Here is a 19,793-nt window from a genome sequence, read left to right on the forward strand (position 1 = left end):
AAAAACGTCTTAATCATAGCCCCAATCATAGCCCCAGGAGAGTCCCTGTAATCTTAGATTCAGATCATTCCGGCTAGAAAAAACATCACCCAGATAGGCCAGTTGTGTGAGAAACTCGTCATCATGCAAACTGTCAGACAAGTGAAAATAGCTTGTCTCTCAATTCCAAAAAACATGTCAATACTTTGCCCCTTGATGACCAGCGCACTTCTGTATGTTGTAAAAGCGTTACATGGTCGCTGCCCATATCATTGTATAATGCAGAAAATAAACAAGAGTTCAAGTGTCTTTCTTTAACAAAGTGAACCATTTTCACTGTGGTGTCCAAAACGTCATTCAAGCTGTCAGGCATTCCCTTGGCAGCAATAGCCTCTCGGTGGATGCTGCAGTGTACCCAAGTGGTGTCGGGAGCAACTGCTTGCATGTGCGTTACCACTCCACTATGTCTCCCTGTCATGTCTTGTGCGCCATCAGTACAGATATCAACACATCTTGACCACCAAAGTCCATTTGATGTCACAAATCTGTCCAGTACTTTAAACATATCCTCATGTCCTGGTTTGCAGAAGAGGATGCCTTCCTTCTTGCGTCGAGCAATCCCGTATCCGGGAGCGTAATCATAGCCTCAAGCTCATTACCATAACGCAATGTTAACTATTCATGAAAATCGCAAATGAAATGAAATAAATATATTGGCTCACAAGCTTATTAGCCTTTTGTTAACAACACTGTCATCTCAGATTTTCAAAATATGCTTTTCAACCATAGCTACACAAGCATTTGTGTAAGAGTATTGATAGCTAGCATAGCATTAAGCCTAGCATTCAGCAGGCAACATTTTCACAAAAACAAGAAAAGCATTCAAATAAAATCATTTACCTTTGAAGAACTTCGGATGTTTTCAATGAGGAGACTCTCAGTTAGATAGCAAATGTTCAGTTTTTCCAAAAATATTATTTGTGTAGGAGAAATCGCTCCGTTTTGTTCATCACGTTTGGCTAAGAAAAAACCTCAAATTCAGTCATTACAACGCCAAACTTTTTTCCAAATTAACTCCATAATATCGACAGAAACATGGCAAACGTTGTTTAGAATCAATCCTCAAGGTGTTTTTCACATATCTATTTGATGATGAATCATTCGTGGCAGTTTGGTTTCTCCTCTGAAGCAAATGGAAAAATGCATGCAGCTGGAGATTACGCAATAATTTCGACAGAGGACACCAAGTGGACACCTGGTAAATGTTGTCTCTTATGGTCAATCTTCCAATGATATGCCTACAAATACGTCACAATGCTGCAGACACCTTGGGGAAACGACAGAAAGTGTAGGTTCATTCCTGTTGCATTCACAGCCATATAAGGAGACATTGGAACACAGCGCATTCAAAATCTGCCGCACTTCCTGTATGAAATTTCATCTTGGTTTCGCCTGTAGCATTAGTTCTGTGGCACTCACAGACAGAGTGTTTTCTCTCCAAAGCTGTCAATTATATGCATAGTCGAGCATCTTTTCGTGACAAAATATCTTGTTTAAAACGGGAACGCTTTTCATCCAAAAATGAAATTACTGCCCCCAGAGTTTCAAGAGGTTTTAATTGATCCGCCATAAAACTAACGGACATATACCAGGAGCTGTGCCAGGCCCGCCACGTCTGTAACGCATATAATTCACTGGTTTGTATGCGAAGTAGTAATTGTTTCAAAACATGTCCTGCCATGTCACTGATGCGTCGTGAAACCGTGTTGTTTGATGAAGACATTGTCTGTATATTTTTTTGGGGCCTTTTCCCCCAGCATTGTCGCCTCCATATCCGCGGCAGCAGGAAGAATTACATTTAAGCTTGTCTGTCCTTGCCACTCGGTAACTCACCATATAAGACGCTTCTAGCCCCTTCTTATTAATGGTATCTGTTGCGTTTATACATGTCTTACTACTCGAAAGTCGTTCCATATTCTCGCTCAAACTCCCGTGGCTTATTTTTCAAATTGTCATGTTTCTAAATGACTAAGGAAGAGTGAAGGTTTCCCGCAAGAGAGTAACGATTAATGTGATTGGATGTTAATTATTTGACTAGACTACCTGTATTTGACGTTGTGTTGTCATTTTGCTGAACACTAGATGGTTGAATTCTATTTTGGCAGTGAAATGAGGCTACTCAGGCGAGGGGGAAAAAAACTCACGCAAGTGTATAGCCCCATAGGAAAATATAAATGTACTGTTTGAAAATGTGAGCTTTTTTTCTCTTCTTTTTCTCAATCACATTTTTATGTGTCAAGAACTGCAGTTCTACTGAGTTTTTCGCGCTGAACAGTATTCTGTGTTTATCAAGAATGGCCCACCATCTAAAGGTCTTCTAGCCAACTTGACACAACTGTGGGAAGCAATGGAGTCAACACGGGCCGGCATCACTGTGGAACACTTTCAATACGTTGTAGTCCATACCCCCCAACGAATTGATGAGGCTGTTCTTAGGGTTGTTCAACTCAATATTAGGAAGGTGTTCCTAATGTATTTTCCAACCAGTGTATATATCCAAACTTGCAAAAATCTATGGTTCTGGTCTAACTGTACATGTATGAACAAGTATTCTAAGGTAATTGTTTGAGTTGGGGGGGGGGGGGGGACTCCCAAAAAAGGCATTCAGCTTCGTTCAGTGAGAAACTGTGCTAGGCCTAAGCCTGCAGATAACTGTGTCATGTATAGGGCCTGTTTTTCAGGGGAAATGTTTACAAGTATTTGTAGATGTAGGCTATCAAGAGGTTAATAGGATACGGACTTTAAGATGTTCAAATAGACCAAAGGTCCAACTTGTTGTTGAACTTTCTCCTGTCTTGACCCAGGTATTGGACGAGGCTTTAGCTACATGTCAACACTCACAGGAAGCACCAGCAAAGTATTGGCTGAAGGGCTTGGAATAACAGCATCATTGTGTCAGTCGCTATTTCTGTTTCTTATAAGTTTTAAATGTGATCTTGTCTGACTGACCGGGATTCTCAGAAGGTGGTTGCAACAACATACTACATGATCTGATCTGCACCAACTTTTACCTTTTATATCTGTTTTCATCTGGGTTGGAATGATCAACACCACCAACCTGGCCGGGTGATAAAGGTGGCCAATTGTAGTCAAAAAACCTCTTGAGAATGATTAGAAAAGCAACATAAAAGCTTTTTTGAGTGAGGAAGTTCGCTGTAGGTTTAATTTCTATCCACACACCACATGAGTACAGTAGTTTCAACTTTGAACTTTTGAACAATCATAACATAGCCTTTAACTAAGACCTGAGTTGTTTGCTGCTAGAAGCTGTTTACTGTTTACGCTAGTGTTTACTGACCTGTAGAAAGAACTATGTGGGTTTCCATTAGAGGTCGACCGATTTAGGATTTTTCAACGCCAATACTGATACCGATTATTGGAGGACCAAAAAAGCCGATACCATTAATCGGCCATTCTTTTTTTTTTTTTGTAATAATGACAATTACAACAATACTGAATTAACACCTATTTTAACTTAATATAATACATCAATAAAATCAATTTAGCCTCAAGTAAATAATAAAACATGTTCAATTTGGTTTAAATAATGCAAAAACAAAGTGTTGGAGAAGAAAGTAAAAGTGCAATATGTGCTATGTAAGAAAGTAACGTTTCCGTTCCTTGCTCAGAACATGAACCACCAGCTTTCATATGTTCTCCTTTTAACATGAGTCTTCAATATTCCAGGTAAGAAGTTTTAGGTTGTAGTTATTATAGGAATTATAGGACCATTTCCCACTATACCATTTGTATTTCATTAACCTTTGACTATTGGATGTTCTTATAGGCACTTTAGTATTGCCAGTGTAACAGTATAGCTTCCGTCCCTCTCCTCGCCCCTCCCTGGGCTCGAACCAGGAACACAACGACAACAGCCACCCTCGAAGCAGTGTTACCTATGCAGAGCAAGGGAAACAACCACTGCAAGGCTCAGAGCGAGTGACGTTTGAAACGCTATTGGCGTGCGCTAACTAGCTAGCCATTTCACTTCGGTTACACCGGCCTCCTCTCGGGAGCTGATAGGCTTGAAGTCATAAACGGTGCAATGCTTGATGCACAACGAAGAGCTGCTGGCAAAACACCCGAAAGTGCTGTTTGAATGAATGTTTACGCGCCTGCTTCTGCCTACCACCGCTCAGTCAGATACTTGTATGCTTGTATGCTCAGTCAGATTATACGCAATGCAGGACACGCTAGATAATATCTAGTCATATAATCAACCATGTGTAGTTAACTAGCGATTATGATTGATTATTTTTTATAAGATAAGTTTAATGCTAGCTAGCAACTTACCCTAGTTTACTGCATTCGCGTAACAGGCAGTCTCCTTTATGGAGTGCAACGAGAGAGAGGCAGGTTGTTATTGCGTTGGACTAGTTAACTGTAAGGTTGCAAGATTAGATCCCCCGAGCTGACAAGGTGAAAATCTGTCGTTCTGCCCCTGAACGAGGCAGTTAACCCACCGTTTCTAGGCCGTCATTGAAAATAAGAATGTTTTCTTAACTGACTTGCCTAGTTAAATAAAGGTATTTTAAAAAATATATAAAAAAAATCGGCACCCAAAAATACCCGATTTCCGGTTGTTATGAAAAACTTGAAATCGGCCCCAATTAATCGGCCATTCCGATTAATCGGTCGACCTCTGGTTAAGATGTGCTATATTAGTCTCCACTGTTTGAGACTTCCTTTTCCTTCTGAAGCATTTTTAGTTTAATTCACGTCCGTCATGAAGCTACACACTGAAGAAAGATGTTAACCCAAAACGTCTTGTGTATGCTATCCTTGATACAGTAAAAATCATTGTAAAAGATCATCAGAAACTGTTTTATTGTGGACCCATTAGCTACATTTTTGCATATCTAGTTGAATTAACCATTAATCTCTTCTGTTTTCTTTTACAGGTTCTTGCATCATCTATCAAAAGTGAATGGGAAAACCCAAAGAACAGAGATTGATAAATAGCTCCATAGCATGGCTGTAGCCGGATGTCCAGATTATTTTCTACACCATCCAAATTATCAGGTAATTAATACATGTCTTTTACTAGATGTTTTGTACCATCTATATTTCTAGAATTTTTATGTGTCAGAGATATCAATTCATTTGGAATAGCAATTACGAATGTTACAATTACTCTCATTTACTACTGTGATGTTTTCTGTTGAAACTATTGGCTTAGACCATAGTTTAACCACACCATCTATCAGACCTAGCTTCAAATATGATTTGTTTTCTTTCAGTAACTTTGAGCGTTTACTTGAGCCTGGCTGCAGTGCTAGTTGGGCAGGGTTTTCACTTTTGTGAGTATTCCATTGGTATTTTTTCACAAGGCAAGTTCAAGCAAGCACAGCTAGTGTTAAAACGATTTCAAATACTATTTGAACCCAGGCCTGCCATGTTTTATAAGCTCTTTATTAGCTGTGGTAATATTCTAATGTTTGCTGAAGCAGCACCATTTGGGATTTGGAACTATTATTTACTTACACAAGTCATAAACGTAAAAATAATAAAACACTATATGCATCTAACATATGGAACTGTATATAAAACTATACATGGAGTGGTTAGGAAAAGACTGTTTAAACACTCCCAGTTCCCCTGCTATAAGCCCTCCCTCACCCCAGAGCCAGAGCCGAGGGAAGGCGGGAGAGAGAAGTAAAAACCAGAGCCCCACTCTCTCAGCTGGGCCGTAACAAAAAAAACTTGCTGTGAATGTACCTGTCATGGCCAATAGATTTAGTGGCAGAGCATGAATGAAAACAGAAGAGCCAATGAATGGCAGTGGCATGGACGCACATTCCTTTGGGCTGAATACATTGATGGTGATTCCCATGGTGCCTGGCCCAGCATGGGGAATCTGGACCCGCCGTAAGACCTTCACATGGTGCCTGGCCCAGCATGGGGAATCTGGACCCGCCGTAAGACCTTCACATGTTGCCTGGCCCAGCATGGGGAATCTGGACCCGCCGTAAGACCTTCACATGGTGCCTGGCCCAGCATGGGAATCTGGACCCGCCGTAAGACCTTCACATGGTGCCTGGCCCAGCATGGGGAATCTGGACCCGCCGTAAGACCTTCACATGTTGCCTGGCCCAGCATGGGGAATCTGGACCCGCCGTAAGACCTTCACATGGTGCCTGGCCCAGCATGGGGAATCTGGACCCGCCGTAAGACCTTCACATGGTGCCTGGCCCAGCATGGGGAATCTGGACCCGCCGTAAGACCTTCACATGGTGCCTGGCCCAGCATGGGGAATCTGGACCCGCCGTAAGACCTTCACATGGTGCCTGGCCCAGCATGGGGAATCTGGACCCGCCGTAAGACCTTCACATGGTGCCTGGCCCAGCATGGGGAATCTGGACCCGCCGTAAGACCTTCACATGGTGCCTGGCCCAGCATGGGGAATCTGGACCCGCCGTAAGACCTTCACATGGTGCCTGGCCCAGCATGGGGAATCTGGACCCGCCGTAAGACCTTCACATGGTGCCTGGCCCAGCATGGGGAAATTTGGACCCGCCGTAAGACCTTCACATGGTGCCTGGCCCAGCATGGGGAATCTGGACCCGCCGTAAGACCTTCACATGTTGCCTGGCCCAGCATGGGGAATCTGGACCCGCCGTAAGACCGTCACATGTTGCCTGGCCCAGCATGGGGAATCTGGACCCGCCGTAAGACCTTCACATGTTGCCTGGCCCAGCATGGGGAATCTGGACCCGCCGTAAGACCTTCACATGTTGCCTGGCCCAGCATGGGGAATCTGGACCCGCCGTAAGACCTTCACATGGTGCCTGGCCCAGCATGGGGAATCTGGACCCGCCGTAAGACCTTCACATGGTGCCTGGCCCAGCATGGGGAATCTGGACCCGCCGTAAGACCGTCAGCAGTGGTCTCAATCAATGGATTAACCAGATAGTTTTTTACATTGTTTGTTTCCACGTGCAGCACTTCAACCCCAGTCTAGTGGGAAATAGACCATCAATCAGCCTGGTCACCCGCCCTGTAGAGGAGAGTTCAACCCATCCAGCCCTAAAGGGCTATTTAGGAAGCCTGTGCTGTGGGGATTTTAGCTTGTCATCCACCACCCACCCTCTCCCTTGGGCTTTCATTGTGGTTAAGGGTAAAGAATAGAATATGAATAGGCTATGTCCACTTTTCTAGTATCAGACACACTCGTTTAGTCATGCAGCTAAACACAAAGTATCTCAACTAGCTTAACAGTTCCTAGAAGTAGCTATCCTATGCATCTGATCTCTTCCTCGACGGGCTCATTCACACTGTCAGTTTTTTAATTGCTAAATAATGGGCAGAAACTGCCTCTTTATCCTGGGGTTATATAACTAGTAAATGTTATGGGATTCTGGGCTCAGCTCCAAGGCGGTGTTGGAGAGGGAGCGAAAGAGAGCTGGGTGAACTGACTGGAGGTTTGCCACAGCACTCCAAGGAAAGCTTATCAATTTAATTACTGTATTGAGTAGGACTACTGAACTGGATTTTATATGGATGGAAATGTCTCTCTTTTTGTACTTTCATTTAGAGCTGGGGGATATGGACCAAAATCCATATCGCAATAAATTGCCTGAATTGATGCAATAACGATAAATAGAACTATACGTTTATAAAAAATAACAATTATGATACTTTAAACTACTACTACTAGTTTGATGGAAATTGTCACATTTTAAAAATCACCCATATTAGGAAACTTATTTAATTTCAAACGTCACATTTCTCTAGTATAGGCTACTTATAGTAATGAACGATATCAGCAATGTGATCGATATTTTCCGGTTTATCACCCCAGCTCTACTTTCAATTAAACACTGTGTGTGAAAGGTCAGGTGTTTAGTCCTGTTATGAGTTTCTGCTTATGGTCTGGGATGCTAGTGTGATGCCAGTGAAGGAGAACTATATCTTCTGAGTCGTGTTCATTAGTCACCAAATGGAAGAAAACGGTCTGAAACAGGGAGGGTCTGGACACAAACGTTTCATTTTCGGTTGCTAAAAGTTTTCAAGCGTTTTACATTGCGTGCCCTAATGAACAGAAGTCTGGTTTTTCTTTGTTTGGTAGATCTGGAGGGTCGCATCATGTTGGGTCAGTCAGTGATGGATCGATAGACTTCTGTCATCAAAGATGGTACAGTATATAATAGTGCAGTACATACGGTGTGGTCTGAAATGATTGACACCCTTGACAAAGATGAGCAAAAATGACTGTATAAAATAAATAATTAAAATACTGAACTATATTGTATGGGGAAATTATATTATTTTATACTAATATGATTGCTCAAATAACTAGATTTTGTTTAACAAATAACACCCCTAAAGATTCTTAGAAATAAAGTAGCAGTGACTACTAGAGGTCGACCGATGATGATTTTTCAATGCCTATACCGATTAATCGGCCGATTAAAAAAAAAAAAAAAATTTTTTTTTTTTTTTTTAAAACATTGTATTTTTAATAATGACGATTACAACAACACTAAATTAACACTTATTTTAACTTAATATAATACATAAATAAAATCAATTTAGCCAAAAAGTAGATAATGAAACATGTTCAATTTGGTTTAAATCATGCAAAAACGTAGTGTTGGAGAAGAACGTAAAACTGCAATATGTGCTATGTAAGAAAGCTAATGTTTCAGTTACTTGCTCAGAACATGAGAACATATGAAAGCTGGTGGTTCCTTTTAACATGAGTCTTCAATATTCCCAGGTAAGAAGGTTTAGGTTGTAGTTATTATAGGACTATTTCCCTCTATACCATTTGTATTTCATTAACCTTTGACTATTGGATGTTCTTATAGGCACTATAGTATTGCCAGTGTAACAGTAGCTTTCGTCCCTCTCCTCGCTCCTCCCTGGGCTCGAACCAGCAACACAACGACAACAGCCACCACATCGAAGCATTACCTATGCAGAGCAAGGGAAACAACAGCCCCAAGGCTCAGAGCGAGTGACGTTTGAAACGCTATTAGCGCGTGCTAACTAGCCAGGTGTGATTTTTGCCCATCTTAATCAAGGGTGTCAATAATTTCGAACCCCACTGTAATTGATGTAGGCGACCGTGTAGGGTTATGATCTTTAATAGTTAATGGACACGTGGATTGCGTTCTCACTCTTGGTTTGCTTCTAATAGGTCTTTGGGTCACAGTGTCTGCCGAATTAACTTTATTGATCCCCAGAGGGGTAACTGGGTTTTGCCACCAGCGGCAGACATACAAAGCCAGTGAGACAGTTATGTGAAAGTTCACTGGCGGTGCCAGACATTTTTCACTGGGGAAGCTTTTTAAAGGAAAGACTTTCCAGCCAGCGATCCCAGTTGATTGGTGTTTATTCTGACGGTAGACACAAGGAACCACATTAGATGGCTGTAGAGTCAGCATGGAAATAACCTATGCAAACATTCCAATTAGAGCAAGCTAGCTAACGTGCTCTTCCAGCAAATACATCCCAGGATGCCCCCAATATCTAACAGGCACCGTACACATTTATACATCAAGACATGTACTTAGTGAACTTGTACACATTGTTACATTTACATTTACATTTAAGTCATTTAGCAGACGCTCTTATCCAGAGCGACTTACAAATTGGTGCATTCACCTTATGACCTCCAGTGGAACAGTAGTGCATCTAAATCTTTTCAGGGGGAGGGGGGGTGAGAGGGATTACTTTATCCTATCCTAGGTATTCCTTAAAGAGGTGGGGTTTCAGGTGTCTCCGGAAGGTGGTGATTGACTCCGCTGTCCTGGCGTCGTGAGGGAGTTTGTTCCACCATTGGGGGGCCAGAGCAGCGAACAGTTTTGACTGGGCTGAGCGGGAACTGTACTTCCTCAGTGGTAGGGAGGCGAGCAGGCCAGAGGTGGATGAACGCAGTGCCCTTGTTTGGGTGTAGGGCCTGATCAGAGCCTGGAGGTACTGAGGTGCCGTTCCCCTCACAGCTCCGTAGGCAAGCACCATGGTCTTGTAGCGGATGCGAGCTTCAACTGGAAGCCAGTGGAGGGAGCGGAGGAGCGGGGTGACGTGAGAGAACTTGGGAAGGTTGAACACCAGACGGGCTGCGGCGTTCTGGATGAGTTGTAGGGTTTAATGGCACAGGCAGGGAGCCCAGCCAACAGCGAGTTGCAGTAATCCAGACGGGAGATGACAAGTGCCTGGATTAGGACCTGCGCCGCTTCCTGTGTGAGGCAGGGTCGTACTCTGCGGATGTTGTAGAGCATGAACCTACAGGAACGGGCCACCGCCTTGATGTTAGTTGAGAACGACAGGGTGTTGTCCAGGATCACGCCAAGGTTCTTAGCGCTCTGGGAGGAGGACACAATGGAGTTGTCAACCGTGATGGCGAGATCATGGAACGGGCAGTCCTTCCCGGGAGGAAGAGCAGCTCCGTCTTGCCGAGGTTCAGCTTGAGGTGGTGATCCGTCATCCACACGGATATGTCTGCCAGACATGCAGAGATGCGATTCGCCACCTGGTCATCAGAAGGGGAAAGGAGAAGATTAATTGTGTGTCGTCTGCATAGCAATGATAGGAGAGACCATGTGAGGTTATGACAGAGCCAAGTGACTTGGTGTATAGCGAGAATAGGAGAGGGCCTAGAACAGAGCCCTGGGGGACACCAGTGGTGAGAGCACGTGGTGTGGAGACGGATTCTCGCCACGCCACCTGGTAGGAGCGACCTGTCAGGTAGGACGCAATCCAAGCGTGGGCCGCGCCGGAGATGCCCAACTCGGAGAGGGTGGAGAGGAGGATCTGATGGTTCACAGTATCGAAGGCAGCCGATAGGTCTAGAAGGATGAGAGCAGAGGAGAGAGAGTTAGCTTTAGCAGTGCGGAGCGCCTCCGTGATACAGAGAAGAGCAGTCTCAGTTGAATGACTAGTCTTGAAACCTGACTGATTTGGATCAAGAAGGTCATTCTGAGAGAGATAGCGGGAGAGCTGGCCAAGGACGGCACGTTCAAGAGTTTTGGAGAGAAAAGAAAGAAGGGATACTGGTCTGTAGTTGTTGACATCGGAGGGATCGAGTGTAGGTTTTTTTTCAGAAGGGGTGCAACTCTCGCTCTCTTGAAGACGGAAGGGACGTAGCCAGCGGTCAGGGATGAGTTGATGAGCGAGGTGAGGTAAGGGAGGAGGTCTCCGGAAATGGTCTGGAGAAGAGAGGAGGGGATAGGGTCAAGCGGGCAGGTTGTAGGGCGGCCGGCCGTCACAAGACGCGAGATTTCATCTGGAGAGAGAGGGGAGAAAGAGGTCAGAGCACAGGGTAGGGCAGTGTGAGCAGAACCAGCGGTGTCGTTTGACTTAGCAAACGAGGATCGGATGTCGTCGACCTTCTTTTCAAAATGGTTGACGAAGTCATCTGCAGAGGAGGAGGGGGGGAGGGGGAGGAGGATTCAGGAGGGAGGAGAAGGTTGCAAAGAGCTTCCTAGGGTTAGAGGCAGATGCTTGGAATTTAGAGTGGTAGAAAGTGGCTTTAGCAGCAGAGAGAGAAGAGGAAAATGTAGAGAGGAGGGAGTGAAAGGATGTCAGGTCCGCAGGAGGCGAGTTTTCCTCCATTTCCGCTCGGCTGCCCGGGCCCTGTTCTGTGAGCTCGCAATGAGTCGTCGAGCCACGGAGCGGGAGGGGAGGACCGAGCCGGCCTGGAGGATAGGGGACATAGAGAGTCAAAGGATGCAGAAAGGGAGGAGAGGAGGGTTGAGGAGGCAGAATCAGGAGATAGGTTGGAGAAGGTTTGAGCAGAGGGAAGAGATGATAGGATGGAAGAGGAGAGAGTAGCGGGGAGAGAGAGCGAAGGTTGGGACGGCGCGATACCATCCGAGTAGGGGCAGTGTGGGAAGTGTTGGATGAGAGCGAGAGGGAAAAGGATACAAGGTAGTGGTCGGAGACTTGGAGGAGTTGCAACGAGGTTAGTGGAAGAACAGCATCTAGTAAAGATGAGGTCGGCGTATTTCCTGCCTTGTGAGTAGGGGGAAGGTGAGAGGGTGAGGTCAAAAGAGGAGAGGAGTGGAAAGAAGGAGGCAGAGAGGAATGAGTCAAAGGTAGGCGTGGGGAGGTTAAAGTCGCCCAGAACTGTGAGAGGTGAGCCGTCCTCAGGAAAGGAGCTTATCAAGGCATCAAGCTCATTGATGAACTCTCCGAGGGAACCTGGAGGGCGATAAATGATAAGGATATTAAGCTTGAAAGGGCTGGTAACTGTGACAGCATGGAATTCAAAGGAGGCGATAGACAGATGGGTAAGGGGAGAAAGAGAGAATGACCACTTGGGAGAGATGAGGATCCCGGTGCCACCACCCCGCTGACCAGAAGCTCTCGGGGTGTGCGAGAACACGTGGGCAGACGAAGAGAGCAGTAGGAGTAGCAGTGTTGTCTGTGGTGATCCATGTTTCCGTCAGTGCCAAGAAGTCGAGGGACTGGAGGAGACATAGGCGGAGATGAACTCTGCCTTGTTGGCGCAGATCGGCAGTTCCAGAGGCTACCGGAGACCTGGAACTCCACGTGGGTCGTGCGCGCTGGGACCACCAGATTAGGGTGGCCGCGGCCACGCGGTGTGGAGCGTTTGTATGGTCTGTGCAGAGAGGAGAGAACAGGGATAGACAGACACATAGTTGACAGGCTACACAAGAGGCTACGCTAATGCAAAGGAGATTGGAATGACAAGTGGACTACACGTCACGAGTGTTCAGAGAGTTAAGCTTACGTAGCAAGAATCTTATTGACTAAAATGATTAAAATGATACAGTACTGCTGAAGTAGGCTAGCTGGCAGAGGCTGCGTTGTTGACTAAGTAGGCTAGTTGGCATTGGCTGCGTTGTTGACACTACACTAATCAAGTCGTTCCGTTGAGTGTAATAGTTTCTACTGTGCTGCTATTCGGGGCTAGCTGGCTAGCTAGCAGTGTTGATTACGTTACGTTGCGTTAAAAGAACGACAATAGCTGGCTAACTAACCTAGGAAATCGCTCTAGGCTACACAATTATCTTTGATACAAAGACGGCTGTGTAGCTAGCTATGTAGCTAGCTACGATCAAACAAATCAAGCCGTTGTACTGTAATGAAATGAAATGAAAAATGTGATACTACCTGTGGAGCGAAGCGAAATGCGACCGGATTGTTGAGTGCAGAAGTTCTGTTCGGTAGACGTTGGCTAGCTGTTGGCTAGCTAGCAGAGTCTCCTATGTTAAGGACGACAAAAAACTACACACTCTAAACTACACAATTATCTTGGGTACGAAGACAGCAAAGACAACTATGTAGCTAGCTAACACTACACTAATCAAGTCGTTCAGTTGAGTGTAATAGTTGTGCTGCTAATCGGTAGACGGTGGACTAGCTAACGGTGGACGTTAGCTAGCTGGCTAGCTGCAGGGCAGTGTAGACTGCGTTAGGACGACGAAATACGATAATTACGCAATTATCTATGATACAAAGACGGCTGTGTAGCTAGCTAAGAAGAAATTGATAAGATTAGACAAATCAAACCGTTGTACTATAATGAAATGTAATGAAATGTAATGAAATGTAATACTACCTGCGGACCGAGTGCAGATGCGACCGCTCGCTCCAACCCGTGCTCTACAACGTAGAAATAGAATACAGTATGTATTTCAGGACTGACCTACCAATTGCATGTCAATATCAGACTGGGAAGAATTTATGTTTGTGATCTCCCCTATCTGAAAGCATAACCAATGGTATGGCACCTATCGATATGTAAATTCAACCAACCAATGGGAATACATAAACATTGAATCAATACAGTTGATGTTGAAAGTTTACATACACCTCAGCAAAATACATTTAAACTCAGTTTTTCACAATTCCTGACATTTAATCCTAGTCAAGATTCCCTGTCTTAGGTCAGTTAGGATCACTACTTTATTTTAAGAATGTGAAATGTCAGAATAATAGTAGAGAGAATGATTTATTTCAGCTTTTATTTCTTTCATCACATTCCCAGTGGGTCAGAAGTTTACATACACTCAATTAGTATTTGGTAGCATTGCCTTTAAATTGTTTCACTTGGGTCAAACGTTTTGGGTAGCCTTCCACAAGCTTCCCACAATGAGCTGGGTGAATTTTGGCCCATTCCTCCTGACAGAGCTGGTGTAACTGAGTCAGGTTTGTAGGCCTCCTTGCTCGCACACGCTTTTTCAGGTCTGCCCACAAATTTTCCATAGGATTGAGGTCAGGGCTTTGTGATGGCCACAACAATACCTTGACTTTGTTGTCCTTACGCTATTTTGCCACAACTTTGGATGTATGCTTGGGGTCATTGTCCATTTGGAAGACCCATTTGCGACCAAGCTTTAACTTCCTGACTGATGTCTTGAGATGTTGCTTCAATATATCCACATAATTTTCCTGCCACATGATGCAATCTATTTTGTGAAGTCCACCAGTCCCTCCTGCAGCAAAGCACCCCCACAAAATGATGCTGCCACCCTGTGCTTCACGGTTAGGATGGTGTTCTTTGGCTTGCAAGCATCCCCCTTTTTCCTCCAAACATAACGATGGTCATTATGGCCAAACAGTTCTATTTTTGTTTCATCAGACCAGAGCACATTTCTTCAAAAAGTACAATCTTTGTCCCCATGTGCCGTTGCAAACCTTTTTTTTTTATGGCAGTTTTGGAGCAGTGGATTCTTCCATGCTGAGCGGCCTTTCAGGTTATGTCGATATAGGACTCGTTTTACTGTGGATATAGATACTTTTGTACCTGTACCAACCGCATCTTCACAAGGTCCTTTGCTGTTGTTCTGTGATTGATTTGCACTTTTCACACCAAAGTACGTTCATCTCTAGGAGACATGACTTGTGCCATTCACAAAGTGGATGTCCTTCCTGCGTGGTCCCATGGTGTTTATACTTGCGTACTATTGTTTGTACAGATGAATGTGGTGCCTTCAGGCATTTGGAAATTGCTCCCAAGGATGAACCAGACTTATGGAGGTCTACAATTTTTTTTCTGAGGTCTTGGCTGATTTCTTTTGATTTTCCCATGATGTCAAGCAAAGAGGCACTGAGTTGGAAGGTAGGCCTTGAAATACATCCACAGGTACACCTCGAATTGACATAAATGATGTCAATTAGTATATCAGAAGCTTATAAAGCCGTAACATCATTTTCTGGAATTTTCCAAGCTGTTTAAAGGCACAGTCAACTTAGTGTATGTAAACTTCTGACCCACTGGAATTGTGATACAGTGAATTATAAGTGAAATAATCTGTCTGTAAACAATTGTTGGAAAAATTTACTTGTGCCAATCACAAAGTGGATGTCCTAACCGACTTGCCAAAACTATAGTTTGTTTACAAGAAATTTGTGGAGTGGTTGATAGACGAGTTTTAATGACTCCAACCTAAGTGTATGTAAACTTCTGACTTCAACTGTATGTCCACAACTCGAAAACAGCCAATGCAATGAGGTTCGTAAATATGTAATAATGAACCATCGGACTATGGCTGCTACACAGCTGCGGACTTAGTATTGAGCTCAAGAGTCTGTGTTAAATAGTATTGTGGTTAGTTTAATGTTTTAGTTAACTGAATAGACTAGACATATTCCTTGGAAACAGAGGTTGGCCTACTTGCTAAAGTAATTTCCATTTGTCAAGATGGTTTACGGTTTCAGTTTATACTGACTGTAAAATGTAAATAGGATTCCGTGAAGGTATAAACTCTGAATGAAATGAGTGACATTTAAAGATGCACTATGCAGGGTAACACTTTACTTGACACCCAGCATCATAACACGTTATGACACAGTCATAACCATGTCATAACAGCTGACATAACTTGTCATAACTTTTATAATATGGTCATAACACTGTCATGACACATATAATTAGACCTGTTGTGACACATATTGTGTTATTTTATGGCTGGTTATGATGCCTACAAAAGTGTGTAAAAACCTACCACACAAGGCAAACATTCTATTACATCATAACCTACATGTCAACAATATGTTTTATATATATATTTTTATTGAATTGTAATTGTGCACACATGCACCTAACCCAATGCTCTGTTGCTGATGACTGGGATGAACGCAGGAGCAGGACAAAACACCCTCTTTTTGACTGAATCCTGATATAAGGGCATGTATGACATTATCTGGCATTATGATGGTCATAATTCTTCTTGACAGTGTCATAAACTGTCCCCCCCAAGTAAAGTGACCCAGGATGGCCGTAATGCTGCATGACAGTGTTATTTAAAATATGTTGAAAAAAGCATGACTGTAAAGAATTCATTTACAACAACAAAGGATTTAAGAAGCAAACCTTCAAAAGAAAGGGAACTTATTGAAATGGAAAAAAACAAATTTGAATAAATGTGGGTTTTGACACTCTTATGTAGGTGTCATAACCAGCCATAAAATAACTCAATATATGTCACAACAGGTGTAAATATGTGGGTCATGACAGTGTTATGACCATATTATGACAGGTTGTCAGTTGTAATGACCTTGTCATAATGTGTTTTGACACTGGGTGTCAAGTAAAGTTTTACCAAAATGGTAATAATTTGCCTAATTTCAGTTTGTGGCAAAACAAGCAAGTATAGTGTAGATAATCATTGTACCATCTAAACTGCTGTGAAATATATTTTCCATAACCAAAAATATTATATTTTTAGCTGTTTGAAGCTGGTGTACAAAACTAAAGGAAAACACAAAAAAACTAAGCTTAAGCAAGGGATGCATAGAAATAGTGCACATAGAACAGATCTGCCCCTTCTTAGATTTGCTTTCAATGAGAATGATAGATCTATAACTCACATTTCTACGTGAATTTGTTCGGGCCGCTCAAAAAGTGACATATTGCAGCTTTAAACCCACCTATAATTTAGCCCAAACAACTACCTCTTTCCCTACTGTATTTAATTAATTTATTTTACTCCTTTGCACCCCATTATTTTTATTTCTACTTTGCACATTCTTCCATTGCAAATCTACCATTCCAGTGTTTTACTTGCTATATTGTATTTACTTTGCCACCATGGCCTTTTTTGCCTTTACCTCCCTTCTCACCTCATTTGCTCACATCGTATATAGACTTGTTTATACTGTATTATTGACTGTATGTTTGTTTTACTCCATGTGTAACTCTGTGTCGTTGTATGTGTCGAACTGCTTTGCTTTATCTTGGCCAGGTCGCAATTGTATATGAGAACTAGTTCTCAACTTGCCTACCTGGTTAAATAAAGGTGAAATAAAATAAAAACGATTCAAAGAATGGAACACACTAGAATACGATTACAAGGAAAATCTCTATGGAAGTGACAGAGGTTAAATGCAAATTTGGCAATGTGAAGCAGCACATTTGAACATGAGTCAAAGTTCTGCAGAGAGAAATATATATATATATATATTATGTGTGTTAGCTATAGGTTTATCATCTGGTCGGGGCCATGTTGACTCTGTTTGTGTCCCGATTGGCATCCTATCCCCCATGTAGTGCACTACTTTTGACCAGGACCCATAGGGCTCTGGTCAAAATAAGTTCACGATGTAGTGAATGTCGTGCCTTTTGGGACACAGGCTCTGGCTTCACGCTGCTGTAGCCATTAAAGCTGATCTTATTCCCTGAAACACATCAGTCTTTGCAAAGCAGTAAATTTTTTGCCTTGAGTTTTGTAGGTGTTTTTAGAGTGAATGAAGTGGGGATTTTTCTGGCAGAAGCATGTGGTTTCCTGTTCCTGGAAGTCAAGCTTTCTTGTTCTGGTTTTTCTTGGAAGTAAATAGGGAAATTCAAAAACCTGGTTCTTTTACTTTATTTTTGAGACACAGACCGACAGGAAAGGTTTGGGTTGAGCTGCGTTTGTTGAATCAGGATGCATTTTAGGCATCTAGTGGGTTACATGACAAATGTGCCCTGACTTGTAAAAGAAGGTCAGTGTTTCTCTCTCTCTCTCTACCAGAGAAACCCCAGAGGAAACCGTAGGCTTATCTACATAAACATACAGCAATAAAATCTGCTGTTTAAATTGGTATTTGACTTTACCATGATGTTGCAGGGCTAAGTATCCTACTGAATTAGGCTACTAGACTAGGAGTTTGACATCATCTAGCAGTAGAGTAGGCCATTTCACCCTAGCCTCTAGTCCACAATACATCCATGCACTAGGCTACTAGACTAGGAGTTTGACGTCATCTAGCAGTAGAGTAGGCCATTTCACCCTAGCCTCTAGTCCACAATAGATCCATGCACTAGGCGACTAGACTAGGAGTTTGACGTCATCTAGCAGTAGAGTAGGCCATTTCACCCTAGCCTCTAGTCCACAATACATCCATGCACTAGGCTACTAGACTAGGAGTTTGACGTCATCTAGCAGTAGAGTAGGCCATTTCACCCTAGCCTCTAGTCCACAATACATCCATGCACTAGGCTACTAGACTAGGAGTTTGACGTCATCTAGCAGTAGAGTAGGCCATTTCACCCTAGCCTCTAGTCCACAATACATCCATGCACTAGGCTACTAGACTAGGAGTTTGACATCATCTAGCAGTAGAGTAGGCCATTTCACCCTAGCCTCTAGTCCACAATACATCCATGCACTAGGCTACTAGACTAGGAGTTTGACGTCATCTAGCAGTAGAGTTGGCCATTTTACCCTAGCCTCTAGTCCACAATACATCCATGCACTAGGCTACTAGACTAGGAGTTTGACGTCATCTAGCAGTAGAGTTGGCCATTTCACCTAGCCTCTAGTCCACAATACATCCATGCACTAGGCTACTAGACTAGGAGTTTGACGTCATCTAGCAGTAGAGTAGGCCATTTCACCCTAGCCTCTAGTCCACAATACATCCATGCACTAGGCTACTAGACTAGGAGTTTGACGTCATCTAGCAGTAGAGTAGGCCATTTTACCCTAGCCTCTAGTCCACAATACATCCATGCACTAGGCTACTAGACTAGGAGTTTGACGTCATCTAGCAGTAGAGTAGGCCATTTCACCCTAGCCTCTAGTCCACAATACATCCATGCACTAGGCTACTAGACTAGGAGTTTGACGTCATCTAGCAGTAGAGTAGGCCATTTCACCCTAGCCTCTAGTCCACAATACATCCATGCACTAGGCTACTAGACTAGGAGTTTGACGTCATCTAGCAGTAGAGTAGGCCATTTCACCCCTAGCCTCTAGTCCACAATACATCCATGCACTAGGCTACTAGACTAGGAGTTTGACGTCATCTAGCAGTAGAGTAGGCCATTTTACCCTAGCCTCTAGTCCACAATACATCCATGCACTAGGCTACTAGACTAGGAGTTTGACGTCATCTAGCAGTAGAGTAGGCCATTTCACCCTAGCCTCTAGTCCACAATACATCCATGCACTAGGCTACTAGACTAGGAGTTTGACGTCATCTAGCAGTAGAGTAGGCCATTTCACCCTAGCCTCTAGTCCACAATACATCCATGCACTAGGCTACTAGACTAGGAGTTTGACGTCATCTAGCAGTAGAGTAGGCCATTTCACCCTAGCCTCTAGTCCACAATACATCCATGCACTAGGCTACTAGACTAGGAGTTTGACGTCATCTAGCAGTAGAGTAGGCCATTTCACCTAGCCTCTAGTCCACAATACATCCATGCACTAGGCTACTAGACTAGGAGTTTGACATCATCTAGCAGTAGAGTAGGCCATTTCACCTAGCCTCTAGTCCACAATACATCCATGCACTAGGCTACTAGACTAGGAGTTTGACGTCATCTAGCAGTAGAGTTGGCCATTTTACCCTAG

At 43.5% G+C, this 19,793-nt stretch overlaps 1 protein-coding gene across 3 annotated transcripts in view; it reads left to right on the forward strand.

Annotated features, from left to right (window-relative positions):
- LOC115140955 (growth factor receptor-bound protein 10-like) overlaps nucleotides 1-19,793 on the forward strand; it is a 90,760-nt gene that overhangs the window by 15,647 nt on the left and 55,320 nt on the right. For 2 of the 3 annotated variants that reach the window (XM_065028036.1, XM_065028037.1), the window contains exon 2: nucleotides 4,941-5,061. In XM_065028036.1, coding sequence (XP_064884108.1) covers nucleotides 5,011-5,061 — 51 coding nt within the window. In that variant the 5' untranslated portion in view covers nucleotides 4,941-5,010. Of the gene's footprint in view, nucleotides 1-4,940; nucleotides 5,062-19,793 lie in introns of those variants that run through there. The other variant, XM_065028038.1, reaches the window with a different exon arrangement.

The sequence above is a fragment of the Oncorhynchus nerka genome, linkage group LG14, assembly GCF_034236695.1.
Source record: "Oncorhynchus nerka isolate Pitt River linkage group LG14, Oner_Uvic_2.0, whole genome shotgun sequence".
Lineage (NCBI taxonomy): Eukaryota > Metazoa > Chordata > Actinopteri > Salmoniformes > Salmonidae > Oncorhynchus > Oncorhynchus nerka.